We start from the raw sequence: 27,337 nt of genomic DNA, 5'->3' as shown, positions 1-27,337 counted from the left end.
GGCCGGGGGGGGCCGGGGGGGTCCAGAGAGGGTCAGGAGTGTCCAGGGGTGTCTAAAAGTGTCCAGGGGTGTTCAGGGGTGTCCTGTAAGCGTCCTGGGGGTGTCCAGGGGGTGTCCAGGGGGTGTCCAGAGGTGGCATGGGGTGTCCAGAGGTGTTTGGGGGTGTCCAGGGGGTGTCCAGAGAGGGTCAGGAGTGTCCAGGGGTTTCCTGGGGTGTCCTGAGGTGTCCAGGAGGTGTCCAGAGGGTGTCCAGGGGGTGTCCAGAGGTGTTCAGGGGTGTCCTGGGGGTGTCCAAAGGTGTTTGGGGGTGTTCAGGGGGTGTCCAGAGAGGGTCAGGAGTGTCCAGGAGTGTCTCAAAGTGTCCAGGGGGTGTCCAGGGGTGTCCAGAGAGGGTCAGGAGTGTCCAGAGATGTCCTGGGGTGTCCTGAGGTGTCCAGGGGTGTCCAGAGAGGGTCAGGAGTGTCCAGGAGTGTCCAGAGGTGTTCAGGGGTGTCCTGGAAGCGTCCTGGGGGTGTCCAGGGGGTGTCCAAAGGTGTCCAGGGGTGTCCAGAGAGGGTCAGGAGTGTCCAGGGGTGTCCTGGGGTGTCCTGAGGTGTCCAGGAGGTGTCCAAAGGTGTCCAGGGGTGTCCAGAGAGGGTCAGGAGTGTCCAGGGGTGTCCTGGGGTGTCCTGAGGTGTCCAGGAGGTGTCCAGAGGGTGTCCAGGGGAGTCCAGGGGGTGTCCAGAGAGGGTCAGGAGTGTCCAGAGGTGTCCTGGGGTGTCCTGGGGGTGTCCAAAGGTGTTTGGGGGTGTCCTGGGGGTGTCCAGGGATGTCCTGGGGGTGCCCAAAGGTGTTTGGGGGTGTCCAGGGGTGTCCAGAGAAGGTCAGGAGTGTCCAGGAGTGTCCAGGGGTGTCCTGGGGGTGTCCAGGGGTGTCCAGGGGTGTCCTGGGGTGTCCAGGGGGTGTCCAGGGGGTGTCCAGAGGTGTTCAGGGGTGTCCTGGGGGTGTCCAAAGGTGTTTGGGGGTGTTCAGGGGGTGTCCAGAGAGGGTCAGGAGTGTCCAGGAGTGTCTCAAAGTGTCCAGGGGGTGTCCAGGGGTGTCCAGAGAGGGTCAGGAGTGTCCAGAGATGTCCTGGGGTGTCCTGAGGTGTCCAGGGGTGTCCAGAGAGGGTCAGGAGTGTCCAGGAGTGTCCAAAGGTGTCCTGGGGTGTTCAGGGGTGTCCTGGGGTGTCCTGAGGTGTCCAGGGGGTGTCCAAAGGTGTCCAGGGGTGTCCAGAGAGGGTCAGGAGTGTCCAGGGGTGTCCTGGGGTGTCCTGAGGTGTCCAGAGGGTGTCCAGAGGGTGTCCAGGGGAGTCCAGGGGGTGTCCAGAGAGGGTCAGGAGTGTCCAGAGGTGTCCTGGGGTGTCCTGGGGGTGTCCAAAGGTGTTTGGGGGTGTCCTGGGGGTGTCCAGGGATGTCCTGGGGGTGCCCAAAGGTGTTTGGGGGTGTCCAGGGGTGTCCAGAGAGGGTCAGGAGTGTCCAGGAGTGTCCAGGGATGTCCTGGGGTGTCCTGGGGTGTCCAGGGGTGTCCTGGGGTGTCCAGGGGGTGTCCGGGGGTGTCCAGAGGTGTCCAGGGGTGTCCAGGGGTGTCCTGGGAGTGTCCAAAGGTGTTTGGGGGTGTCCAGGGGGTGTCCAGAGAGGGTCAGGAGTGTCCAGGGGTGTCCTGGGGTGTCCTGAGGTGTCCAGGAGGTGTCCAGAGGGTGTCCAGGGGGTGTCCAGAGGTGTTCAGGGGTGTCCTGGGGGTGTCCAAAGGTGTTTGGGGGTGTTCAGGGGGTGTCCAGAGAGGGTCAGGAGTGTCCAGGGGTGTCTAAAAGTGTCCAGGGGGTGTCCAGGGGGTGTCCAGAGAGGGTCAGGAGTGTCCAGGAGTGTCCAGAGGTGTTCAGGGGTGTCCTGGAAGCGTCCTGGGGGTGTCCAGGGGGTGTCCAAAGGTGTCCAGAGGGTGTCCAGGGGTGTCCAGGAGTGTCCAGGGGTGTCCTGGGGTGTCCAGGGGGTGTCCGGGGGTGCCCAAAGGTGTCCAGAGGGTGTCCAGAGGTGTCCAGGAGTGTCCAGGGGTGTCCAGGGGTGTCCAGAGGTGTCCTGGGGGTATCCAGAGGTGTCCAGAGGGTGTCCAGAGGTGTCCAGGAGTGTCCAGAGGTGTCCGGGGGTATCCAGAGGTGTCCAGGAGTGTCCAGAGGTGTCCAGGGGTGTCCTGGGGTGTCCTGGGGGTATCCAGAGGTGTCCAGGGGTGTCCAGAGGTGTCCAGGAGTGTCCAGAGGTGTCCGGGGGTATCCAGAGGTGTCCAGGGGTGTCCTGGGGGTGTCCAAGGGGTATCCAGAGGTGTCCGGGGGTGTCCAGAGGTGTCCAGGAGTGTCCGGGGGTGTCCAGAGACGTTCCCGGGGTGCCCGGGGGTCCCTGCTCCCCCCCCATGCCCATCCTTGCCCCCCCAGGAGCCGCCGGGCCGGGGGGACCCCCCCGAGGAGCCCCCGGCCCGCTCGTGGTGGGTGCCCGCGGCGAGGAAGAGGAGGAACGTGACCCTGGTGAGGGCTGGGGGGGATCCGGGGGGTCCCGCCCGTGGGGGGCACCGGGGCTGCCCCCGGCATTTGGGGTCCTCCTGGGGTGTCCCCCGGTCCCGGGGTGTCCCTGCTCTGTCCTGCCGTGTTTCGGTGTCCCCCAATTCCCGGTGTCCCCCCCAATTCCTGGTGTCCCCAATTCCCGGTGTCCCCCCCAATTCCCGGTGTCCCTCAATTCCCGGTGTCCCCAATTCCCGGTGTCCCCCCCAATTCCCGGTGTCCCCCCAATTCCCGGTGTCCCCCCCATTCCCGGTGTCCCCCCAATTCCCGGTGTCCCCCCCATTCCCGGTGTCCCCCCCAATTCCCGGTGTCCCCAATTCCTGGTGTCCCCCCCATTCCCGGTGTCCCCAATTCCCGGTGTCCCCCATTCCTGGTGTCCCCCATTCCCGGTGTCCCCCCACATTCCCGGTGTCCCCCCCAATTCCCGGTGTCCCCCATTCCTGGTGTCCCCCATTCCCGGTGTCCCCCCACATTCCCGGTGTCCCCCATTCCCGGTGTCCCCAATTCCCGGTGTCCCCTCCATTCCCGGTGTCCCCCCCATTCCCGGGATGTCCCCGCGCTGTCCCCGCGCTGTCCCCAGCCCGGTGTCGCTGTCCCCGCGCTGTCCCCCGCCATTCCCGGGATGTCCCTGCTTTGTCACCGCCCCATTTTGGGGTTTCCCCATTCCCGGGATGTCCCCGCGCTGTCACCGCCCCGTTCCGGTGTCCCCCCCATTCCCGGTGTCGCCATTCCCGGTGTCCCCCCATTCCCGGTGTCCCCCAACTCCCGGTGTCCCCGGGATGTCCCCGCGCTGTCCCCAGCCCGGTGTCCCCAGCCCGGTGTCCCCGCGCTGTCCCCAGCCCGTGTCCCCTCTGTCCCCAGCCCGGTGTCCCCTCTGTCCCCAGGACTGTGCCCGGGGCACCGCTCGCTGCCGCCCGTTCCGGTGTCCCCATTCCCGGTGTCCCCTCATTCCCGGTGTCCCCAGCCCGTGTCCCCTCTGTCCCCAGCCCGTGTCCCCTCTGTCCCCAGCCCGGTGTCCCCTCTGTCCCCAGGACTGTGCCCGGGGCACCGCTCGCTGCCGCCCGTTCCGGTGCCCGCTGCCGTCCCTGGAGCGCTCGGAGCTGCGGGCGCGGGGCCGCCTCTGGAACGGGACCTTCCTGGAGGTGCGAGACCCCCGGGGGGGGTCCCGGGGGGGGGGGTCCTGGGGGTGGGGAGGGGGCTCGGCCCGGCCTGGACCCCTCCCCGAATTCCCAGGAGTTCCTGGATGTGGAGAACCTGGAGCTGATCGTGCGCGCCGAGGTCTCGGTCGCCTCCCCCCGCGGCAATGTCGTCATCAAGGACGCGGTGGCGCAGGTGGGGACCCCCCCGGGACCCCCCCGGGACCCCCGGAACCCACCCGGGACCCCCCCGGAACCCCCGGAACCCACCCGGGACCCCCGGAACCCACCCGGGACCCCCGGGACCCCCCCGGGACCCCTGGAACCCCCCCGGAACCCCCCCGGGACCCCCGGAACCCACCCGGGACCCCCGGAACCCCCCCGGAACCCCCCCGGGACCCCCGGAACCCCCCTGGGACCCCCGGGACCCCCCCCTGGACACCCCGAAACCCCCCCTGGGACCCCCCCCAATGTCCCCAAGCCCCTCCTGATGTCCCTGTGACCCCTGTGACCCCACTGACCCCCTGACCCCAATGTCCCCACTGACACCAATGACCCCTGTGACCCCTGTGACCCCAGTGACCCCTGTGACACCAGTGACCCCAATGACCCCCTGACCCCGGTGACCCCAGTGACCCCAATGTCCTCAATGACCCCAGTGACCCCAATGACCCCAGTGACCCCAATGACCCCAGTGACCCCTGTGACCCCAATGACCCCTGTGACCCCACTGTCCCCAATGACCCCTGTGACCCCGATGTCCCCAGTGACCCCAATGACCCCTGTGACCCCAGTGACCCCGATGTCCCCAATGTCCCCCCCGTGTCCCCCAGATGTCCCTGTCGCTGCACCTGGACCCGGGCGTGGCCGTGGCGGCCGTGCCCTGGTGGCTGCTGCCGCTGGCGGCGCTGCTGGGGCTGCTGCTGCTGGCCCTGCTGGTGCTGGCGCTCTGGAAGGTGAGCCGCGCCCGCCGCGTCGCGACATGTCGCGATATCGCACGGCAAATCGCGATAGGTCGCGATATAACATGGTGTACCGCGATATATCGCGATATAGCGTGGTGTACCGCGATATATCACGATAAAGCGCGGCGAGTCGCAGTGTATCACAGTGTACCGCGGCGTATCGCGACATATCACAGAGTATCGCGGCATATCACGGCCTATCGCGACATACCGCAGCGTATTGTGGCATATCACGACATATCACAGAGTATCGGGGTGTATCGCGACATACAGCGGTGTATCGCGACGTATCACAGCGTATCATGACATATCACAGAGTATCGCGGCGTATTATGACGTATCACAGCGTACCGTGGCGTATCATGACATATCACAACATACAGCGGTGTATCGCGACGTATCGCGGCGTATCACAGCGTATTGTGACATATCACAGAGTATCGCGACATATCACGGCATATCACAGCGTATCATGACATATCACAGAGTATCGCGACATATCACGGCATATCACAGCGTATCGTGACATATCACAGAGTATCGCGGCGTATCGCGATGCATCGTGGCATACCGCGGTGTATCGCGACATAGCACAGCGTATCGCGGCATTTCGCGACGTATCGCAACATATCGCGGTGTATTGCGACATATCGCGGCGTATCGCGGTGTATCGTGGTGTATCGCGACATATCACAGCGTACCGTGGTGTATCGTGGCATATCACGACACACCGCGGCGTATCGCGGCGTATTGCGACATATCGCGGCGTATCGTGGCGTATCGCGACGTATCGCGGCGTATCGCAGCGTATCGCGGCGTATCGCGGCGTATCGCGGCGTATCGCGACATATCGCGACAGGCGGCGATAGGCAGCTCCCGTGTCTCGGCAGCTGGGGTTCTTCCGGCGGGCGCGGGCGCCGCGGGCTCCGGCCGTGCCGCGGTTCCGGGCCGTGCGGATCCCGCGGGAGCAGCGGCCGCGCGCCCACGAGGGACGGACCGGAACCATCCGCAGGCCGAGCTGGGCCGCCACCGGAACCGGAACCGGAACCGGAACCGGAACCGGGGACAAGGACGGGCCCCGGACACCCGGATCAGCCTGAGGGACGCGGCACGGACGGACGGACGGACACGGCACGGACACGGGATAACGGACATGGGGACGGACAGATGGACACGGGACAATGGACACGGGATAACGGACATGGGGATGGACAGATGGACACGGGACAATGGACACGGGATAATGGACACGGGATAACGGACATGGGGATGGACAGATGGACACGGGACAATGGACATGGGATAACGGACACGGGGATGGACACGGGGATGGACAGATGGACACGGGATAACGGACACGGGGATGGACATGGGGATGGACAGATGGACATGGGACAATGGACATGGGATAATGGACACGGGATAATGGACAGGGGGATGGACAGATGGACACGGGACAACGGACATGGGGATGGACAGATGGACACAGGGCATGGGACAATGGACACGGGATAACGGACACGGAGATGGACAGATGGACATGGGATAACGGACATGGGGATGGACAGACGGACACGGCACGGACACGGGGATGGACACAGGATAATGGACACGGGGATGGACAGATGGACATGGGATAACGGACACGGGGATGGACAGATGGACATGGGACAATGGACATGGGATAATGGACACGGGGATGGACAGATGGACATGGGACAATGGACACGGGATAACAGACACGGGGATGGACAGATGGACATGGGACAATGGACATGGGATAACAGACACGGGGATGGACAGATGGACATGGGACAATGGACATGGGATAACAGACACGGGGATGGACAGATGGACACAGGGATGGACAAATGGAGATGAGGTGGACACAGGACATGGGACAAGGGACAATAAAGGACACGGGACAGGGACGGTCCCTGGCTGTGCCCTGGAGCTGCCAGGACAGGCAGTGGCCGGACAGAGCCATCACTTCTGTGGTCACTTTGTCCCCAGGGGTCACTTTTTTGTCCCCAGGGGTCACTTTCTGTCCCCAGGGGTCACTTTTTTGTCCCCAGGGGTCACTCTCTGTCCCCAGTGGTCACTTTTTGTCCCCAATAAAAGGCGCTGACCCCACACAGGCCCCGAGTGCTCCTTCAGCGTCCAGGGATGGCCGCCATGATGGGAGTGGCGGCCGCCATGATGGGAGCGGCGGCCGCCGTGATGAATGTGGTGACCGCCATGATGGGAGTGGCCGCTTCTCCGTCAGGCCACGGATTAACGGGACACGTCCCCGCCCCGCGGGTCATTCCGGCCGCTCCGGCCCCGCCACAGCTCCGGCCACAGCGGCCAGAGCGCCGCGAGCGAGCCTTGCCCGCACTCAAGATGGCGCCGCGCTCTGAGGCCGCAGCCGGACCGTTAGTATGGCACCGCCCATTGATGCTTCAGTGACGTAATTCCGTTTCCGGCGCGGACCGGAAGTGGCGCACCACGGTGGCCTGGAGCTCCCGGTGCTGGTGAGGCTGGGAGGGCCTTGGGGACACCGGGAGGGGTTTGGGGACACCGGGAGGGGGTTTGGGGACACCGGGAGGGGTTTGGGGACACCCGGGGGGGGCTGAGGGGCCAGCGGTGGCGGCGGGAGGGGCGGGATCGAGTCCGCACCAGGCCGGGGTTGGGGACGCCGTGAGGGCCCCGCGCGTGTCCCCTCAGTGTCCCCTCAGTGTCCCCTCAGTGTCCCCAGGCTGTGTCCTGGTCCTGGGGTGGCACCGAGGTGACCCCGAGTGTCCCCTGGGTTCCCACGGTGTCCCCCGAGTGTCCCCCTGCCCCGTGTGCCCAACCCCCCCCAGTTGTGCTGCCACCCCTGGGTGACACAGGTGACACTGAGGTGACACAGGTGACACTGAGGTGACACAGGTGACCCCGAGGTGACCCCGAGGTGACCCCCGGTGTCCCCAGAGCCCCACGATGGCCACCAGCCGCTCGGAGGACGAGGAGTCCCTGGCGGGGCCCAAGCGGGGCCCGGCCACCCCCGTGGGGACTGTCCCCAAACGGCGGAGCTCGTCCAGGTACGGGACAGGGACAGGGGACAGGGGAGGGGACAGGGACAGGGGTCAGGGATGGGGACAGGGGACAGGGGATGGGACAGGGACAGGGATGGGGATGGGGACAGGGGACAGGGACAGGGGACAGGGATGGGGACAGGGACAGGGATGGGGACAGAGATGGGGACAGGGGACAGGGATGGGGACAGGGGACAGGGATGGGGATGGGGACATGGAAAGGGACAGGGGACAGGGACAGGGGACAGGGATGGGGACAGGGGACAGGGGAGGGGACAGGGACAGGGGACAGGGATGGGGACAGGTGACAGGGATGGGGACAGGGGACAGGGATGGGGACAGGGGACAGGGGAGGGGACAGGGACAGGGGACAGGGATGGGGATGGGGACATGGAAAGGGACAGGGGACAGGGATGGGGGACAGGGGAGGGGACAGGGATGGGGACAGGGATGGGGATGGGGACAGGGATGGGGACAGGGATGGGGATGGGGACAGGGGAGGGGACAGGGGAGGGGACAGAGGGGACACAGGGCGGGGACACGGGGGGGGTTTGGGGGGGTTTGAGGCTGAGCCCAGCCCAGGATGAGGGGGGGACACATGAGGGGGACCCCGTGGTCCCTTCCCAGTTCCTCCCAGTGCCCCCCCAGTGCCCCCCAATCCCCCCCAGTGCCCCCCAGTGCCCCCCAATCCCCCCCCCAGTGCCCCCCAATCCCCCCCAGTGCCCCCCAGTGCCCCCCAATCCCCTCCCAGTGCCCCCCAATCCCCTCCCAGTGCCCCCCAATCCCCCCCCAGTGCCCCCCAGTGCCCCCCAGTGCCCCCCCAGTGCCCCCCAATCCCCCCCCAGTGCCCCCCAGTGCCCCCCCAGTGCCCCCCAATCCCCTCCCAGTGCCCCCCAATCCCCTCCCAGTGCCCCCCAGTGCCCCCCCAGTTCCCCCCAATCCCCCCCCAGTGCCCCCCAGTGCTCCCAGTTTGGCTGCAGGTCCATCAAGCGGCGCCGTTTCGATGACGAGCTGGTCGAGAGCAGCCCCCAGTGCCCCCCAGTGCCCCCCAATCCCCTCCCAGTGCCCCCCAATCCCCTCCCAGTGCCCCCCAATCCCCTCCCAGTGCCCTCCCAGTGCCCCCCCAGTGCCCCCCAGTGCCCCCCAGTGCCCCCCAGTGCCCCCCAATCCCCCCCCAGTGCCCCCAGTGCCCCCCAGTGCTCCCAGTTTGGCTGCAGGTCCATCAAGCGGCGCCGTTTCGATGACGAGCTGGTCGAGAGCAGCCCCCAGTGCCCCCCCAGTGCCCCCCAGTGCCCCCCAATCCCCCCCCAGTGCCCCCCAATCCCCCCCCAGTGCCCCCCAGTGCCCCCCAGTGCTCCCAGTTTGGCTGCAGGTCCATCAAGCGGCGCCGTTTCGATGACGAGCTGGTCGAGAGCAGCCTGGCCAAGTCCTGCCGGGCCAAGGGGGGTCCCGAGCCCCCCCCCAGGCCGGGGGGCGCCGCGGGGGGAGGGGCAGGGCCTGAGCCCCCCCCCGGGGACAGGAGGAAGGTGAGGGGGGGGGGGGGAAGGGAATTTGGGGGGGAAAATTTGGGGGGGAAAATGGGGTTTGGAAAAGGGGGAAATGGGGAGGGGGCATTTGATAAAGGGGGGTGGGAAAAGGGGGATTTGGGGGGAGGGGCTGGGGGATTTGGGGGATTTGGGGGTAAAACGGGGAAATGGAGGAGGGATTTGGGGAGGGGGGACAGCCCAGGGTTCTTGGGGACACTCAGGTGCCCCCCAGGACCCCCGAGGACCCCTCAGGTGCTCCCCAAGACCCCTCAGGACCCCCCAGGTGTCCCCCAGGACCCCCCAGACCCCCTCAGGACCCCCCCTTTCCTCAGGTGTCTCGGGCCGTGCCCCCCCCAGGTGTCCCCAGGACCCCCCAGGTGTCCCCAGGTGTCCCCCAGGTGTCCCCAGGTGTCCCCCAGGTGTCTCCAGGACCCCCCAGGTGTCCCCAGGTGTCCCCCAGGTGTCCCCCAGACCCCCTCAGGACCCCCCTTTCCTCAGGTGTCTCGGGCCGTGCCCCCCCCAGGACCCCCAAGGTACCCCTAGAACCCCCCAGGTGTCTCCAGGTGTCCCCCAGGTGTCTCCAGGACCCCCCAGGTGTCTCCAGGTGTCCCCAGGACCCCCCAGGACCCCCCAGACCCCCTCAGGACCCCCCTTTCCTCAGGTGTCTCGAGCCGTGCCCCCCCCAGGTGTCCCCAGGACCCCCCAGGTGTCCCCAGGTGTCCCCCAGGTGTCCCCCGGACCCCCTGAGGACCCCCCTTTCCTCAGGTGTCTCGGGCCGTGCCCCCCCCAGGTGTCCCTCAGGTGTCCCCAGGTGTCCCCAGGACCCCCCAGGTGTCCCTCAGGTGTCCCCCAGGTGTCTCCAGGTGTCCCCAGGTGTCCCCAGGTGTCCCCCAGACCCCCTCAGGACCCCCCTTTCCTCAGGTGTCTCGGGCCGTGCCCCACCCAGGTGTCCCCAGGTGTCCCCAGGTGTCCCCAGGTGTCCCCAGGAGCCCCCAGACCCCCTCAGGACCCCCCTGTTCCTCAGGTGTCTCGGGCCGTGCCCCCCCCAGGTGTCCCCCAGGTGTCCCCAGGTGTCCCCAGGACCCCCCAGGTGTCCCCCAGGTGTCCCCAGGTGTCCCCAGGACCCCCCAGGTGTCCCTCAGGTGTCCCCAGGACCCCCCAGGACCCCCTCAGGACCCCCCTTTCCTCAGGTGTCTTGGGCCGTGCCCCCCCCAGGTGTCCCCAGGACCCCCCAGGTGTCCCTCAGGTGTCCCCCAGGTGTCCCCAGGTGTCCCCCAGGTGTCCCCCGGACCCCCTGAGGACCCCCCTTTCCTCAGGTGTCTCGGGCCGTGCCCCCCCAGGTGTCCCCAGGTGTCCCCCAGGTGTCCCCAGGACCCCCCAGGTGTCCCCAGGTGTCCCCAGGACCCCCCAGGACCCCCTCAGGACCCCCCTTTCCTCAGGTGTCTCGGGCCGTGCCCCCCCCAGGTGTCCCCCAGGTGTCCCTCAGGTGTCCCCAGGACCCCCCAGGTGTCCCTCAGGTGTCCCCCAGGTGTCCCCAGGTGTCCCCCAGACCCCCTCAGGACCCCCCTGTTCCTCAGGTGTCTCGGGCCGTGCCCCCCCCGGCGCCCCCCGGGCCCGGCCCCCCCCCGGCGCTGCCCAAGAGGCTGAAGAAGGGCAAGGGCAGCCCCGCCCCCCGCGACCTGGGCAGGTGGAAACCGGCCGATGACCTGCTGCTCATCAACGCCGTGCTGCAGGTGAGCTCACCTGGACGGGGACTCACCTGGGGAGGGGGAACTCACCTGGGGACGGGGACTCACCTGGGACTCACCTGGACGGGGACTCACCTGGACGGGGACTCACCTGGGGATGGGGACTCACCTGGGGATGGGGACTCACCTGGACGGGGACTCACCTGGGGAACCTCACCTGGATGGGGACTCACCTGGATGGGGACTCACCTGGGACTCACCTGGGACTCACCTGGATGGGGACTCACCTGGGGGTGGGGAACTCACCTGGGGAACCTCACCTGGATGGGGACTCACCTGGGGGTGGGGACTCACCTGGGGATGGGGACTCACCTGGGGACTCACCTGGGGACTCACCTGGATGGGGACTCACCTGGGGAGGGGAACTCACCTGGGACTCACCTGGGGATGGGGACTCACCTGGATGGGGACTCACCTGGGGATGGGGAACTCACCTGGGGACGGGGACTCACCTGGGGACTCACCTGGACGGGGACTCACCTGGACGGGGACTCACCTGGGGGTGGGGAACTCACCTGGGGATGGGGAACTCACCTGGATGGGGAACTCACCTGGACGGGGACTCACCTGGGGGTGGGGAACTCACCTGGGGAACCTCACCTGGGGATGGGGAACTCACCTGGGGATGGGGAACTCACCTGGATGGGGAACTCACCTGGATGGGGACTCACCTGGGGATGGGGAACTCACCTGGACGGGGACTCACCTGGACGGGGACTCACCTGGGGATGGGGACTCACCTGGGGAACCTCACCTGGGGATGGGGAACTCACCTGGGGACTCACCTGGGGATGGGGAACTCACCTGGATGGGGACTCACCTGGGGACTCACCTGGGGATGGGGAACTCACCTGGGGATGGGGAACCTCACCTGGGGATGGGGACTCACCTGGGGAACCTCACCTGGGGAACTGAGAACCTGGGAACCTCACCTGGGAACCCCCACCTCACCTGGGGCCTCACCTGGGAGCCCCCACCCACCTGGGGAACCTCACCTGGGAACCCCCACCCACCTGGGGAACCTCACCTGGGAGCCCCCACCTCACCTGGGCAACCTCACCTGGGAGCCCCCACCTCACCTGGGAACCCCCACCTCACCTGGGAGCCCCCACCTCACCTGGGGCCTCACCTGGGAGCCCCCACCTCACCTGGGAACCCCCACCCACCTGGGGCCTCACCTGGGGCCTCCCCGCTTTGTTTTGGGGTCCCCAGACCAACGACCTGACCTCGGTGCACCTGGGGGTGAAGTTCAGCTGCCGCTTCACCTTGCGGGAGATCCAGGAGCGCTGGTACTCGCTGCTCTACGACCCCGTCATCTGCAAGTGAGGACACCTGGGGACACCTGGGGACACCTGGGGGGGTCAGGGGACACCTGGGGGACACCTGGGGGACACCTGGGGACACCTGGGGACACCTGGGGGGGTCAGGGGACACCTGGGGGGGTTTGGGGACACCTGGGGGACACCTGGGGGACACCAGGAGCGCTGGTACTCGCTGCTCTACGACCCCGTCATCTGCAAGTGAGGACACCTGGGGACACCTGGGGACACCTGGGGACACCTGGGGGGCTTTGGGGACACCTGGGGGACACCAGGAGCGCTGGTACTCGCTGCTCTACGACCCCGTCATCTGCAAGTGAGGACACCTGGGGACACCTGGGGACACCTGGGGACACCTGGGGGGCTTTGGGGACACCTGGGGGGGTCAGGGGACACCTGGGGACACCTGGGGACACCTGGGGACACCTGGGGGGGTTTGGGGACACCTGGGGGACACCTGGGGACACCTGGGGACACCTGGGGGGCTTTGGGGACACCTGGGGACACCTGGGGACACCTGGGGGGGTCAGGGGACACCTGGGGACACCTGGGGACACCAGGAGCGCTGGCAGGTTTTGTTTTAGGACCCCAAGGGGGTCTCAGGTGTCCCCAAGGGGGTCCCAGGTGTCCCCAGGGCTGTTTCCAAGGGGTGTCAGGTGTCCCTGGCCATGTCCATGTCCCTGATGTCCCCAGGGTGTCCCCAGTGTCCCCAGGCTCTCGTGCCAGGCCATGGGGTGTCCCAGGGGTGTCCCCAGTGTCCCCAGTGTCCCCAATGTCCCCAATGTCCCCAGGCTCTCGTGCCAGGCCATGGGGTGTCCCCAATGTCCCCAATGTCCCCAGGCTCTCGTGCCAGGCCATGGGGTGTCCCCAATGTCCCCAATGTCCCCAGGCTCTCGTGCCAGGCCATGGGGTGTCCCCAATGTCCCCGATGTCCCCAGGCTCTCGTGCCAGGCCATGGGGTGTCCCCAGTGTCCCCAATGTCTCCAATGTCCCCAATGTCCCCAGGCTCTCGTGCCAGGCCATGGGGTGTCCCCAATGTCCCCGATGTCCCCAGGCTCTCGTGCCAGGCCATGCGCCAGCTGCACCCCGAGGGGTTGGTGTGTCCCAGGGGTGTCCCCAATGTCCCCAATGTCCCCAATGTCCCCAGGCTCTCGTGCCAGGCCATGCGCCAGCTGCACCCCGAGGGGTTGGTGTGTCCCAGGGGTGTCCCCAATGTCCCCAATGTCCCCAATGTCCCCAGGCTGTCGTGCGAGGCCATGGGGTGTCCCAGGGGTGTCCCCAATGTCCCCAATGTCCCCAGGCTGTCGTGCCAGGCCATGGGGTGTCCCCAATGTCCCCAATGTCCCCAATGTCCCCAATGTCCCCAGGCTCTCGTGCCAGGCCATGCGCCAGCTGCACCCCGAGGCCGTGGCCGCCATCCAGAGCAAGGTCCTGTTCAGCAAGGCCGAGGAGCAGCTGCTGACCCGCGTGCCATCGGTCAGTGTCACCTGTGTCCCCAAATGTCACCTGTCTGTGTGTCCCCTCACTGCTGCTGACCCGCGTGCCATCGGTCAGTGTCAGCTGTGTCACCTGTGTCACCTGTGTCACCTGTGTGTGCTCCCTGTGTCACCCTGTGTCACCCAGCACTGCTGCTGACCCGCGTGCCATTGGTCAGTGTCCCCAAATGTCACCTGTGTCACCTGTGTCACCTGTGTCACCTCACTGCCGACCCGCGTGCCATCCGTCAGTGTCACCTGTGTCACCCTGTGTCACCCTGTGTCACCTGTGTCACCTGTGTGTGCTCCCTGTGTCACCTGTGTCACCCAGCACTGCTGCTGACCCGCGTGCCATCGGTCAGTGTCACCTGTGTCCCCAAATGTCCCCAAATGTCACCTGTGTGTGTCACCCTGTGTCACCCAGCGCTGCTGCTGACCCGCGTGCCATCGGTCAGTGTCACCTGTGTCCCCAAATGTCACCTGTGTCACCTGTGTCCCCAAATGTCACCTGTGTCACCCTGTGTCACCTGTGTCACCCTGTGTGTGTCACCCAGCACTGCTGACCCCGCGTGCCATCGGTCAGTGTCCCCAAATGTCACCTCTGTCACCTGTGTGTGTCACCCTGTGTGTGCTCCCTGTGTCACCCAGCACTGCTGCTGACCCGCGTGCCATCGCTCAGTGTCACCTGTGTGTCACCCTGTGTGTGTCACCTGTGTCACCCTGTGTCACCTGTGTCACCCTGTGTGTGTCACCTGTGTGTGTGTGAGCTCACTGCTGACCCATGTGCCACTGGTCAGTGTCACCTGATGTCCCCTGCTGTCCCCTGATGTGTCCCCGTGTCCCCAGAGCCCCGTCCCCTGCTGTCCCCTGCTGTCCCCTGACGTGTCCCCGTGTCCCCAGAGCCCTGTCCCCTCCCTGGACACGTTCCAGGAGCTGCTCCAGCGCCACCCGGCCGTGTCCCCATGTCCCCTCACCTGTCCCCCGCTGTCCCCTGATGTGTCCCCATGTCCCCTCACCTGTCCCCTGCTGTCCCCTGACGTGTCCCTGTGTCCCCAGAGCCCTGTCCCCTGCTGTCCCCTGCTGTCCCCCGCTGTCCCCTGATGTGTCCCCGTGTCCCCTCACCTGTCCCCTGCTGTCCCCTGACGTGTCCCCGTGTCCCCAGAGCCCTGTCCCCTCCCTGGACACCTTCCAGGAGCTGCTCCAGCGCCACCCGGCCGTGTTTTACCCTGCCAGGACCCCCAAGGCCCTGCAGCTGCACTGGCAGCTCCTGCGCCAGTACCACCTGCTGCAGGACCAGCCCGGTGAGGAGGGGGCTCGGGGGGGTCCTGGGGGGTCCTGGGAGGGTTCTGGGGGTCCTGGGGGGGTCCTGGGGAGAATTTGGGGGGAATTTGGGGAGAATTTGGGGGTCCTGGAAGGTTGAGGGGCCCCCAAAGTGTTGGAGATTGCCAGTGTCACCTGGAGGAGGTGCCAGTGTCACCTGCTGCAGGACCAGCCCGGTGAGGAGGGGGCTCGGGGGGGTCCCGGGGGGTCCCAGGGGGTCCCAGGGGGTCCTGGGGGGTCCCAGGGGGTCCTGAGGGGTCCCAGGGGGTCCTGGGGGGTCCTGGGGAAAATTTGGGGAGAATTTGGGGAGAATTTGGGGAGTTTTGGGGGTCCTGGAAGGTTGAGGGACCCCCAGAGTGTTGGAGATTAACACCAGTACCACCTGCTGCAGGACCAGCCCGGTGAGGAGGGGGCTCGGGGGGTCCTGGGGGGTCCCAGGGGGTCCTGGGGGGAATTTGGGGAGTTTTGGGGGTCCTGGAAGGTTGAGGGACCCCCAGAGTGTTTAACACCAGTAGCACCTGCTGCAGGACCAGCCCGGTGAGGAGGGGGCTCGGGGGGGTCCTGAGGGGTCCTGGGGGGTCCTGGGGGGTCACAGGGGGTCCTGGGGAGAATTTGGGGGGAATTTGGGGAGTTTTGGGGGTCCTGGAAGGTTGAGGGACCCCCAAAGCGTTTAACACCAGTACCACCTGCTGCAGGACCAGCCCGGTGAGGAGGGGGCTCCTGGGGGGTCCTGGGGGGTCCCAGGGGGTCCTGGGGGGTCCTGGGGGGTCCCAGGGGGTCCTGAGGGGTCCTGCTGGGGTCCTGGGGAGAATTTGGGGGTCCTGGAAGGTTGAGGGACCCCCAGAGTGTTTAACACCAGTAGCACCTGCTGCAGGACCAGCCCGGTGAGGAGGGGGCTCCTGGGGGGTCCCGGGGGGTCCTGAGGGGTCATGGGGGGTCCCAGGGGGTCCTGGGGGGTCCTGGGGGGGGTCCTGGGTCCGTTTTTGGGGTTCCCTGGTGGTTTTTGGAGGTCCTGGGTCTGTTTTTATGGGTTCTGGGGTATTTTTTGGGGGTCCTGGGTCCGTTTTTGGGGGTCCTGGGTCCGTTTTTGAGGGTCCTGAGGCAGTTTTTGGGGGTCCTGGGTCCGTTTTTGAGGGTCCTGGGTCCGTTTTTGGGGGTCCTGGGGCGGTTTTTGGGGGTCCCAGCCCTGAAGCCCCCCTGGCCCTGCAGTGCAGCCCCTCCCCAAGGGGGATCAGGTGCTGAACTTCTCCGACGCCGAGGAGCTGCTGGACGACGGCAAACTCAGGTGGGCAGGGGGGATTTGGGGGGTCCTGGGGGGGTTTTGGGGAGTCCTGGGGGGATTTGGGGAGTCCTGGGGGGGATTTGGGGGGTCCTGGGGGGATTTTGGGGGGGTCTGGGGGGGATTAGAGGGGTCTCGGGGGGGGATTTTGGGGTTTTTTGTGGGGTTTTGGGGTCTCTGGCACCGTCTCACGCCCCCTCTCCCTTCAGGGATGTGCGGGACGAGGTTCTGGAGCACGGTGAGACCCCCGGGACCCCCCAAAACCTCCCCGTGACCCCCCAGACCCCCCCAGACCCCCCCAGGACCCCCCAAAACCTCCCCGTGACCCCCCAGACCCCCCCAGACCCCCCCAGGACCCCCCAAAACCTCCCCGTGACCCTCCAGGACCCCCCAGACCCCCCCAGGACCCCCCAAAACCTCCCTGTGACCCTCCAGGACCCCCCACACCCCCCCAGGACCCCCCAAAACCTCCCTGTGACCCTCCAGGACCCCCCAGGACCCCCCAGGACCCCCCAAAACCTCCCCGTGACCCTCCAGGACCCCCCAGACCCCCCCAGGATTCCCCAGGTCCCCCCCCCCCACCCGCTGGGACCCCCTGGAACCTTCTGGAACTCCCCCAGGAGCTTCCAGAACCCCCCCCAGGACCCCTCTGAAATCCCCAGGACCCCCTGGAACCTTCCAGAACCTCCCCAGGACCCCCTGGAACCTTCCAGAACCTCCCCAGGACCCCTCTGAAATCCCCAGGACCCCCTGGAACCTTCCAGAACCCCTCAGGGACCCCTCAGGGACCTCCTGGAACCTTCCAGAACCCACCCAGGACCCCCTGGAACCTTCCAGAACATCCCCAGGACCCACTGGGACCCCTCAGGGACCCTTCAGGGACCTCCTGGAGCCCTCAGGACCCCCCCAGACCCCCCCAGGCCCCCTCAGGGCGCCCCTGGACCCTTCCAGAACCCCCCAGCCCCCCCAGCGCGGTGTCCGTGTGTCCGTCTGTCCGGCAGAGCTGACGGTGGCTGACCGGCGGCAGAAGCGCGAGATCCGGCAGCTGGAGCAGGAGCTGCACCGCTGGCAGGTGCTGGTGGACTCCATCACAGGTGTGTCCGTCTGTCTGTCTGTCCGTCTGTGTGTGTCCGTCCGTCTGTCTGTGTGTCCGTCTGTCTGTCTGTGTGTCTGTCTGTCTGTGTGTCTGTGTGTCCGTCTGGAGCAGGAGCTGCACCGCTGGCAGGTGCTGGTGGACTCCATCACAGGTGTGGGGGTGTGTCTGTCTGTGTGTCCGTCTGTCTGTCTGTCTCTGTGTGTGTGTGTGTGTCCGTCTGTCTGTCTGTCTCTGTGTGTGTGTGTCTGTCTGTCTGTCTCTGTGTGTGTGTGTGTGTCTGTCTGTCTGTCTGTCTGTGTGTGTGTCTGTGTGTGTGTCTGGAGCAGGAGCTGCACCGCTGGCAGGTGCTGGTGGACTCCATCACAGGTGTGTCCGTGTGTCTGTGTGTCTGTGTGTCTGTGTGTGTGTGTCCGTGTGTCCGTCTGTCTGTGTGTCCGTCTGGAGCAGGAGCTGCACCGCTGGCAGGTGCTGGTGGACTCCATCACAGGTGTGTGTCCGTCTGTCTGTCTGTCCGTGTGTCTGTCCGTCTGTCCGTCTGCCTGTCTGTGTGTCTGTGTGTCTGTCTTTCCGTCTGTGTGTCTGTGTGTCTGTCTGTCTGTGTGTGTGTGTGTGTCCGTGTGTCTGGAGCAGGAGCTGCACCGCTGGCAGGTGCTGGTGGACTCCATCACAGGTGGGTGTGTCTGTCTGTCCGTCTGTCTGTCCGTGTGTCTGTCTGTGTGTCTGTGTGTCCGTGCGTGTGTCTGTGTGTGTCTGTGTGTGTCTGTCTGTCTCTCCAACTGTGTGTCTGTCTGTCCATCTGTCCCCGTCTGTCCCTCACTGTCCCGGTGTCCGTCTGTCCCTGACCGTCCCGGTGTCCGTCTGTCCCTCACTGTCCGTCTGTCCCTGACCGTCCCGGTGTCCGTCTGTCCCCGTGTCCATCCCGGTGTCCGTCTGTCCCTCACTGTCCCGGTGTCCGTCTGTCCCTGACCGTCCCGGTGTCCGTCTGTCCCTCACTGTCCCGGTGTCCGTCTGTCCCTCACTGTCCCGGTGTCCGTCTGTCCCTCACTGTCCCGGTGTCCGTCTGTCCCTCACTGTCCGTCTGTCCGGTCTCAGGGATGAGCTCCCCGGATTTTGACAGTCAGACTCTGGCGGTGCTGCGGGGCCGGATGGTTCGGTACCTGATGCGCTCGCGTGAGGTGAGACCCCCAAAACACCCCAAAAACACCCCAAAAACACCCCAAAAACACCCCAAAATACCCCAAAACACCCCAAAAACACCCAAAAACACCCCAAAAACACCCCAAAAACACCCCCAAAACACCCAAAAACACCCCCAAAAACACCCCAAAACACCCAAAAACACCCAAAAACACCCCCAAAACACCCCAAAAACACCCAAAAACACCCCAAAAACACCCCAAAAACACCCCCAAAACACCCAAAAACACCCAAAAACTCCCCCAAAACACCCAAAAACACCCAAAAACACCCCAAAAACACCCCAAAAACACCCCCAAACACCCCAAAACACCCCAAAAACACCCAAAACACCCCAAAAACACCCCAAAATACCCCAAAAACACCCCAAAAACCCACAAAAAACACCCCAAAAAAACCCCAAAAACACCCAAAACACCCCAAAAACACCCCCAAAACACCCCAAAAACACCCCCAAAACACCCAAAAACACCCCAAAACCACCCCAAAACACCCAAAAACACCCCAAAACACCCCAAAAACACCCAAAACACCCAAAAACACCCCAAAAACACCCAAAACCACCCAAAAACACCCCAAAAACACCCAAAACCACCCAAAAACCATCCAGAACACCCCAAAAACACCCCCAAACACCCCAAAACACCCCAAAAACACCCCAAAAACACCCCCAAAACACCCAAAAACACCCCAAAAACACCCCAAAAACACCCCCAAAACACCCAAAAACACCCCAAAAACACCCCAAGAACACCCCAAAACACCACAAAACCACCCCAAAACCACCCCAAAAACACCTCAAAAACACCCAAAATACCCCCAAAACACCCCGAGAACACCCCAAAACCACCCCAAAAGCACCCAGAACACCCAGAACACCCCAAAAACACCCCAAAAAACCCCAAAAAATCAAGAAAAAAACCCTCCAAAAATCCCCAAAAAACCCAAAAACCCCACATCCCCCCAAAAACCCCAAAACCCCCAAAAACCCCAAAACCCCAAAAAAAACCCCAACCCCCCCCCCAAAAAACCCCAAAAAAACCTAAAAAAACCCCAAAAAATCAAGAAAAAACCCTCCAAAAATCCCCAAAAAATCCCCAAAAAACCCCAAAAAATCCCCAAAAAATCCCCAAAAAACCCCAAAAAATCCCCAAAAAACCCCAAAAATCCCAAAAACCCCAAATCCCCCCAAAAACCCCCCCAAAAACCCCCAAACCCCCTCAAAAACCCCCAAAAAACCTCAAAAAACCCCAAAAAATCAAGAAAAAATCCCCAAAAAACCCCGCAAAAATCCCAAAAAAATCCTCAAAAAATCCCCAAAAAAACCCCAAAAAATCCCAAAAAATCCCAAATCCCCCCAAAAACCCCAAATCCCCCCAAAAACCCCCAAACCCCCCCCAGATCACGCTGGGCAGAGCCACCAAGGACAACCAGATCGACGTGGACCTGGCTCTGGAGGGCCCCGCCTGGAAAATCTCCCGCAAGCAGGGTGGGCTTGGGGGGCTTTGGGGCTTTTTGGGGGGATTTGGGGCTTTTTGGGGGGATTTGGGGCTTTTGGGGGGATTTGGGGATTTTTTGGGGTTTTTTGGGGGAATTTTTGGGGGGATTTTGGGGTTTTGGGGGTTTTTTTGGGGGTTTTTATGGGGTTTTTTGGGGGTTTTTTTGGGGTGTTTTTCAGGATTTTTGGGGCTTTTTATGGGTTTTTTTTGGTTTTTTTGGGGTTTTTTTGGGGGGGATTTGGGTTTTTTTGGGGGGATTTGGGGTTTTTTTCAGGATTTTTGGGGGATTTTTTAGGGGGATTTTGGGGTTTTTTGGGGGTTTTTTGGGGGTATTTATGGGGTTTTTTGGGTTTTTTGGGTTTTTTTTTCGGGGGATTTGGGGTTTTATTCAGGATTTTTGGGGGATTTTTTGGGGGGATTTTGGGGTTTTTGGGGGTTTTTAGGGGTTTTTTTTTGGGTTTTTCGGTGGGTTTTTTGGGGGGATTTGGGGCTTTTTTGGGTTTTTTGGGGTTTTTTTTCGGGGGATTTGGGGTTTTATTCAGGATTTTTGGGGGATTTTTTAGGGGGATTTTTGGGTTTTTGGGGGATTTTTATGGGTTTTTTTGGGTTTTTTTTGGGGGGGATTTGGGGTTTTTTTGGGGGATTTGGGGTTTTTTGGGGGGGATTTGGGGGGATTTGGGGGTTTTTTTCAGGATTTTTGGGGGATTTTTTGGGGTTTTTTGGGGGTTTTGGGGGTTTTTAGGGGGTTTTTTTGGGTTTTTTTTGGGGGGGATTTGGGGGATTTGGGGGGATTTGGGGTTTTTTTGGGGGGATTTGGGGTTTTTTGGGGGGATTTGGGGTTTTTGGGGGGATTTGGGTTTTTTTTCAGGATTTTTGGGGGATTTTTTGGGGGGATTTTGGGGTTTTTTGGGGGATTTTTTGGCATTTTTATGGGGTTTTTTTGGGGGGGGGATTTGGGGTTTTTGGGGGGATTTGGGGTTTTCAGGATTTTTGGGGGATTTTTTGGGGGGATTTTGGGGTTTTTGGGGGTTTTTAGGGGTTTTTTTTTGGGTTTTTTGGGGTTTTTTTTGGGGGGGATTTGGGGTTTTTTTTGGGGTTTTTTTTGGGGGGATTTTTTGGGGGGGATTTGGGGATTTTTGAGGGGGATTTGGGGATTTTTTTGTGGTTTTTTGGGGGGGATTTGGGGGTTTCTGGGGGGATTTGGGGTTTTTTTCAGGATTTTTGGGGGATTTTTTGGGGGGATTTTGGGGATTTTTTGGCATTTTTATGGGGTTTTTTGGGGGGTTTTTTTGGGGTTTTTTTGAGTTTTTTTTGGGGATTTGGAGTCTTTTGGGGGGAGATTTGGGGTTTTTTTGGGGGGGTTTTGGGGGGTTTTTTTTGGGATTTTTTTGGGTTTTTTGGGGGTTTTTTTTTGGGGGCGATTTGGGGGGGGGATTTGGGTTTTTTTTGGGATTTTTTTGGGTTTTTTGGGGGGTTTTTTTGGGGGGGATTTCGGGGGATTTTTGGGGTTTTTTTGGGGGGGATTTGGGGGGGGATTTGGGGTTTTTTTGGGATTTTTTTGGGTTTTTTTGGGGTTTTTTTTGGGGGCGATTTGGGGTTTTTTTGAGGTTTTTTTGGGGGGGATTTTGGGAGTTTTTTTGGGGGTTTTTTGGGGGGGATTTGGGGTTTTTTTGGGATTTTTTTGGGTTTTTTTGGGGTTTTTTGGGGGGGGATTTGGGTTTTTTTTGGGGGGGATTTGGGTTTTTTTTGGATTTTTTTGGGGTTTTTTTGGGGGGGATTTGGGTTTTTTGGGGGTTTTTTTGGGGGGGGATTTGGAGTTTTTTTGTCGCGATTTGGGCATTCTTGGGGTTTTTTTTTTTTTTTGGGGACAATTTTCAATTTTTTGCTATTTTTCAATGAAATTTTAACACCCCCCCACCAATTTGGGGACATTTTTAACCAAACCCGAGCGGATTTCGGGGGAACTTTTCGAATCATTCCCACCACGTTTCCTCCCTTCCCCCCCCTTTTAACCCCTCCAAAAACCCCCAAAATCCGCGGGAATCGCCCGGAACCTTCCGGAACCTTCGGGAATTCCCTGGAATCCCTGGGATTTCTCCTCCCAGGGGTGATCAAGCTGAAGAACAACGGAGATTTCTTCATCGCCAACGAGGGCCGGCGGCCGATTTACATCGACGGGCGCCCGGTGCTGGGGGGCAACAAATGGAAACTCAACAACAACTCCGTGGTGGAGGTGGGGTTTGGGGGGTCCCGGGGGGGTTTGGGGGGTCCCGGGGGGGTTTGGGGGGTCCCAGGGGGATTTGGGGGGTCCTGGGGGGGGTTTGGGGGGTCCCAGGGGGATTTGGGGGGTCCTGGGGGGGATTTGGGGGGTCCTGGGGGGGGTTTGGGGGGTCCTAGGGGGGATTTGGGGGGTCCTGAGGGGGTTTTGGGGGGTCCTGGGGGGGATTTGGGGGGTACTGGGGGGGATTTGGGGGGTCCTGAGGGGAGTTTGGGGGGTCCCGGGGGGATTTGGGGGGTTCTGAAGGGGATTTGGGGGGTCCTGAGGGGGATTTGGGGGGTCCTGAGGGGAGTTTGGGGGGTTCTGAGGGGGTTTGGGGGGTCCTGAGGGGGATTTGGGGGGTACCAGGGTGGATTTGGGGGGTCCCAGGGGGGTTTTGGGGGGTCCCGGGGGGGTTTGGGGGGTCCTGAGGGGAGTTTGGGGGTCCTGAGGGGATTTGGGGGGTCCCGGGGGGGTTTGGGGGATCCTGGGGTGGATTTGGGGGGGTCCTGAGGGGAGTTTGGGGGTTCTGAGGGGGTTTTGGGGGGTTCTGAAGGGGATTTGGGGGGTCCTGAGGGGGTTTTGGGGGGTCCTGGGGTGGATTTGGGGGGTCCTGAGGGGATTTGGGGGGTGCCAGGGTGGATTTGGGGGGTCCCAGGGGGGTTTTGGGGGGTCCTGAGGGGAGTTTGGGGGTTCTGAGGGGGTTTTGGGGGGTCCTGGGGGGATTTGGGGGGTACTGGGGGTGCTTTGGGGGGTCCTGGGGTGGATTTGGGGGGTCCTGAGGGAGTTTGGGGGGTACTGGGGGTGCTTTGGGGGGTCCTGAGGGGAGTTTGGGGGGTCCTGAGGGAGTTTGGGTGGTTCTGAGGGGGATTTGGGGGGTGCTTTGGGGGGGTTTCTGGGTGATTTTGGGGGTTCCAGAGGGGTTTTTGGGGTCCCAGGGGGTTTTTTGGGGGGTCCCAGGGGGGTTTTGGGGGGTTTTGGGGGTCCCTGGACTGAGGCTCTGCCCCCCCAGATCGCCAGCCTGCGCTTCGTGTTCCTCATCAACCACGAGCTGATCGCGCTGATCCGCAGCGAGGCCGCGCGGCTCGGCCAGGGCCAGGGACAGGGACAGGGACAGGGACAGGGACAGGGACAGGGACAGGGACAGGGACACCAGTGACACCAGTGACACCAGTGATGGCACCAGTGACACCAGTGACACCAGTGACACCAGGGGCAGGGACAGGGACAGGGACAGGGACACCAGTGACACCAGTGACACGGCCAGGGCCAGGGCCAGGGCCAGGGCCAGGGACAGGGACAGGGACACCAGTGACACCAGTGACACCAGTGACACCAGTGATGGCACCAGTGACACCAGTGACACCAGGGCCAGGGCCAGGGCCAGGGCCAGGGACAGGGACACCAGTGACACCAGTGACACCGGTGACACCAGTGACAGCCAGGGACAGCAGGGACACCAGTAATGGACTGGTGACACCAGTAACAGCACCGGTGACACCAGTTTGGGACTGGGACACTCCCAGTGACACCAGTGACACCAGTGACACCAGTAACGGCACCAGTGACAGAGCCAGGGACAGGGACAGGGACAGCACCAGTGACACCAGTAACGGACACTAATGGACCAGTGACACCAGTGACACCAGTTTGGGACTGGGACCCTCCCAGTGACACCAGTGACACCAGTAACGGCACCAGTGACACCAGTTTGGGACTGGAACCTTCCCAGTGACACCAGTTTGAACCTTGGACCCTCCCAGTGCTCCCAGTTTGGGACTGGGACCCTCCCAGTTTGGGATTGGGACCCTCCCAGTGCTCCCAGTTTGGGACTGGGACCCTCCCAGTTTGGGACTGGGACCCTCCCAGTGCCCCCAGTTTGGGACTGGGACCCTCCCAGTTTGGGATTGGGACCCTCCCAGTGCTCCCAGTTTGGGATTGGGACCCTCCCAGTTTGGGACTGGGACCCTCCCAGTGCTCCCAGTTTGGGGCTGGGACCCTCCCAGTGCCCCCAGTTTGGGACTGGGACCCTCCCAGTTTGGGACTGGGACCCTCCCAGTGCTCCCAGTTTGGGATTGGGACCCTCCCAGTGCTCCCAGTTTGGGATTGGGACCCTCCCAGTGCTCCCAGTTTGGGTCTGGGACCCTCCCAGTGCTCCCAGTTCAGCCCTGCCCCCCCCCAGTCAATGAGGGACAAATTTCCCGGGAATTCCCCCCAAAATTCCTTCCCCATCCCCCAAAAATTGGGATCCCCCCCCCTCCCCCCCCAATCCCAAAAATTCCCGAAACAATTCCCGGATTTTAAAGCTCCCAAGTTTTTATTTTCCTTCATTAAAGGGGAAAAAATTCCCAAAAAAAACCCAAACTTTGGGAAAAAAAAATGGGGAAAAAAAAAATTGGGAATTCCTCCCGATATCCCGAAAATTCCCCCCAAAAAATCCTGGAAATTTGGGGTTGGGGGAGGGGAGGGGGGGAAATTCCTGAAATAAATTCCAGAGAAAATCCGAAAATCCCGGAGTGTTTTTGGTGGGGGGAGGGGAGGGAAAAAATCCCGAATTCCAGAGGGAAAATTCCCAAATTCCAGAGGGAAAATTCCCGAATTCCAAAGGGGAAAATTCCCGAATTCCAGAGGGAAAATTCCCAAATTCCAAAGGGGAAAATTCCCAAATTCCAGAGGGAAAATTCCAGAATTCCAGAGGGAAAATTCCCGAATTCCAAAGGGAAAATTCCCAGATTTTGGGATCCCCCAAATCCCAAATTTCCCCCCCCAATTCCCGGCTTTTCCCTCGCTGCCAGCGCGAGGCCGGAATTTCGGGAATTTTGGGAATTTTGGGAATTTTGGGAATTTTGGGAATTTCGGGAATTGGGGAGGGGGAGAAAATTCCAGGATTGGGACAAAACCAAATCCCAAAAATCCCAGTGGGAAAAACGTGGGAAAAATGGGGAAAAATGGGAAAAAATGGGAAAAAAATGGGGAAAAATGGGAAAAAATTGGGGAAAAAAGTGGGAAAAAATGAGAAAAAATGGGAAAAAAATGGGAAAAATGGGGAAAAATTTGGGAAAAAATTGGGAAAAAAATTGGGAAAAAATTGGGAAAAAAAGTGGGAAAAAATGGGGAAAAATTGGGAAAAAATGGGAAAAAATTGGGAAAAAATTGGGAAAAAATGGGAAAAAAATTGGGAAAAAATGGGAAAAAATTGGGGAAAAAAGTGGGAAAAAAATGGGGAAAAATGGGAAAAAATTGGGGAAAAAATGGGAAAAAAAGGGAAAAAATGGGAAAAAAAGTGGGAAAAATTGGGAAAAAATTGGGAAAAAATGGGGAAAAATTGGGGAAAAAATTGGGAAAAAATTGGGGAAAAATTGGGAAAAAAGTGGGAAAAAGGCGGGAAAAAAATTGGGGAAAATGGCACCAAAGTGGGAATTGTGAAGATTCCCGGGATGGGATCCCAAATCCCGATCTGGAATTCCGGGAATTCCGGGAATTTCAGGAATTGGCTCCCTCGGGGCGGCTCCTGCGGAGCTTTCCCGGCGCTTCCCGAATTCCGGGGGGGTCGGGAATTCCGGGGGGTTTGGGGTTCCGGGGCTTTTTGGGGTTTTTGGGATTAATTTTGGGAATTTTGGGATTTTGGGGGTTTTTGGGATTTTTTTTGTGGTTTTTGGGATTTTCGGGGTTTGGGGGATTTTGGGGATTTTTGGGATTTTTGGGATTTTTGGGATTTTCGGGGTTTTGGGGATTTTGGGGATTTTCGGGGTTTTTGGGATTTTCGAGGTTTTGGGGATTTTTGGGATTTTGGGGATTTTTGGGAATTCCGGGGTTTTTGGGGATTCCCGGCGGGCGCTGGGGGGAGGGGCGGGGTCCGGCTGCTCCCGGAGATTTCCGGCTCCGCTGGGGGAGCTGCGGGAAAACGGGAAATGATCCCAAATTCCCAAATCCCAAATTCCCAAATCCCAGATCCCAAATCCCAAATCCCAAATCCCAAATCCCCAAATTCCTGATCCCAAATCCCAGATCCCATTCCCAGATCCCAAATCCCAAATTCCCAAATCCCAAATCCCAAATTCCCGGATCCCAAATTCCGGATCCCATTCCCAGCCCCTCGGATCCCGATCCCGATGTTCTGGGCAGGATTGGGGGGGAGGGAGACCCTGAATCCCAAAATTCCCAATCCCAAAGTTCCCATTCCCGATATTCCCAAAGTTCCCATTCCCAACATTCCCAAAATTCCCAATATTCCCATTCCTGATATTCCCATTCCCAAAGTTCCCATTCCCGATATTCCCAAAGTTCCCATTCCCAACATTCCCAAAGTTCCCATTCCCAACATTCCCAAAATTCCCATTCCTGATATTCCCGAGATTCCCAACATTCCCAATCCCAACGTTCCCAATCCCAATATTCCCATTCCTGATAATTCCCAAAGTTCCCATTCCCGATATTCCCGATATTCCCAACATTCCCAACGTTCCCAATCCCAATATTCCCATTCCTGGTAATTCCCATCTTTCCCATTCCTGATATTCCTGAGATTCCCAATATTCCCAATATTCCTGATATTCCCAACATTCCCAACATTCCCAAAGTTCCCATTCCCGATATTCCCGATATTCCCGACCCACCTGTGGGGGCTCCGTTGGGGCCGCGCTGCCCTCGGGGGATCCCGGAGCCGATCCCGCTGGGAATTCCGGGAATTCCGGGGATTCCGGGGCCGATCCCGCTGGGAATTCCGGGAATTCCGGGAATTCTGGGGCCGATCCCGCCGGGAATGCGGGGCCGGAGCTGCAGCGGGAGCGGCTGGAGTAGCTCGGCCGGGGGTGGGAAACTGCGCGGGGAGAAGGGCGGGGTCAGCGGGAATTCCGGGAATTCCGGGAATTCCGGGGGGGATTGGGATTAATGGGAAT

The 27,337-nt window shown here is 61.6% G+C and overlaps 3 protein-coding genes across 17 annotated transcripts in view; 2 read left to right on the top strand and 1 right to left on the bottom strand.

Annotated features, from left to right (window-relative positions):
• Positions 1-6,800, top strand: part of ITGA7 (integrin subunit alpha 7) — a 39,031-nt gene extending 32,231 nt beyond the window's left edge. For all 6 annotated transcript variants that reach the window (XM_086870191.1, XM_086870193.1, XM_086870195.1 and 3 more), the window contains 5 exons: positions 2,444-2,533; positions 3,598-3,708; positions 3,800-3,898; positions 4,536-4,658; positions 5,558-6,800. In XM_086870191.1, coding sequence (XP_086726317.1) covers positions 2,444-2,533; positions 3,598-3,708; positions 3,800-3,898; positions 4,536-4,658; positions 5,558-5,767 — 633 coding nt within the window. In that variant the 3' untranslated portion in view covers positions 5,768-6,800. The remainder of the gene's footprint in view (positions 1-2,443; positions 2,534-3,597; positions 3,709-3,799; positions 3,899-4,535; positions 4,659-5,557) is intronic.
• A 248-nt stretch (positions 6,801-7,048) lies between these two features.
• MCRS1 (microspherule protein 1) lies at positions 7,049-24,948 on the top strand. 4 transcript variants are annotated; one of them, XM_086870315.1, is made up of 14 exons: positions 7,049-7,180; positions 7,620-7,729; positions 9,096-9,249; positions 10,827-10,982; positions 12,210-12,319; positions 13,684-13,792; positions 14,954-15,092; positions 16,321-16,396; positions 16,600-16,628; positions 17,392-17,484; positions 18,579-18,661; positions 20,085-20,172; positions 22,288-22,415; positions 23,452-24,948. In XM_086870315.1, the coding sequence occupies exons 2-14, from the start codon at positions 7,629-7,631 to the stop codon at positions 23,596-23,598; spliced, it is 1,413 nt and encodes a 470-aa protein (XP_086726441.1). In that variant the 5' UTR covers positions 7,049-7,180; positions 7,620-7,628; the 3' UTR covers positions 23,599-24,948. The 4 variants fall into 4 exon arrangements, with proteins under 4 accessions (XP_086726441.1, XP_086726437.1, XP_086726438.1 ...); XM_086870311.1 differs by having other exon boundaries at positions 7,139-7,180; positions 7,589-7,729; XM_086870312.1 differs by having other exon boundaries at positions 7,152-7,180; positions 7,578-7,729.
• SPATS2 (spermatogenesis associated serine rich 2) overlaps positions 24,738-27,337 on the bottom strand; it is a 30,408-nt gene continuing 27,808 nt past the window's right edge. For 3 of the 7 annotated variants that reach the window (XM_086870235.1, XM_086870236.1, XM_086870234.1), the window contains 2 exons: positions 27,056-27,258; positions 24,738-26,333 (listed from right to left, as the gene is read on the bottom strand). In XM_086870235.1, the coding sequence (XP_086726361.1) occupies positions 25,923-26,333; positions 27,056-27,258 (614 nt within the window). In that variant the 3' untranslated portion in view covers positions 24,738-25,922. Of the gene's footprint in view, positions 27,259-27,337 lie in introns of all 7 variants that reach the window. The other 4 variants (XM_086870231.1, XM_086870232.1, XM_086870233.1 and 1 more) reach the window with 2 other exon arrangements.

Source organism: Cyanistes caeruleus, chromosome 32, assembly GCF_971803275.1.
Source record: "Cyanistes caeruleus chromosome 32, bCyaCae1.hap1.1, whole genome shotgun sequence".
Classification (NCBI taxonomy): domain Eukaryota; kingdom Metazoa; phylum Chordata; class Aves; order Passeriformes; family Paridae; genus Cyanistes; species Cyanistes caeruleus.
This window is presented reverse-complemented; position numbering and strand designations above follow the sequence as displayed.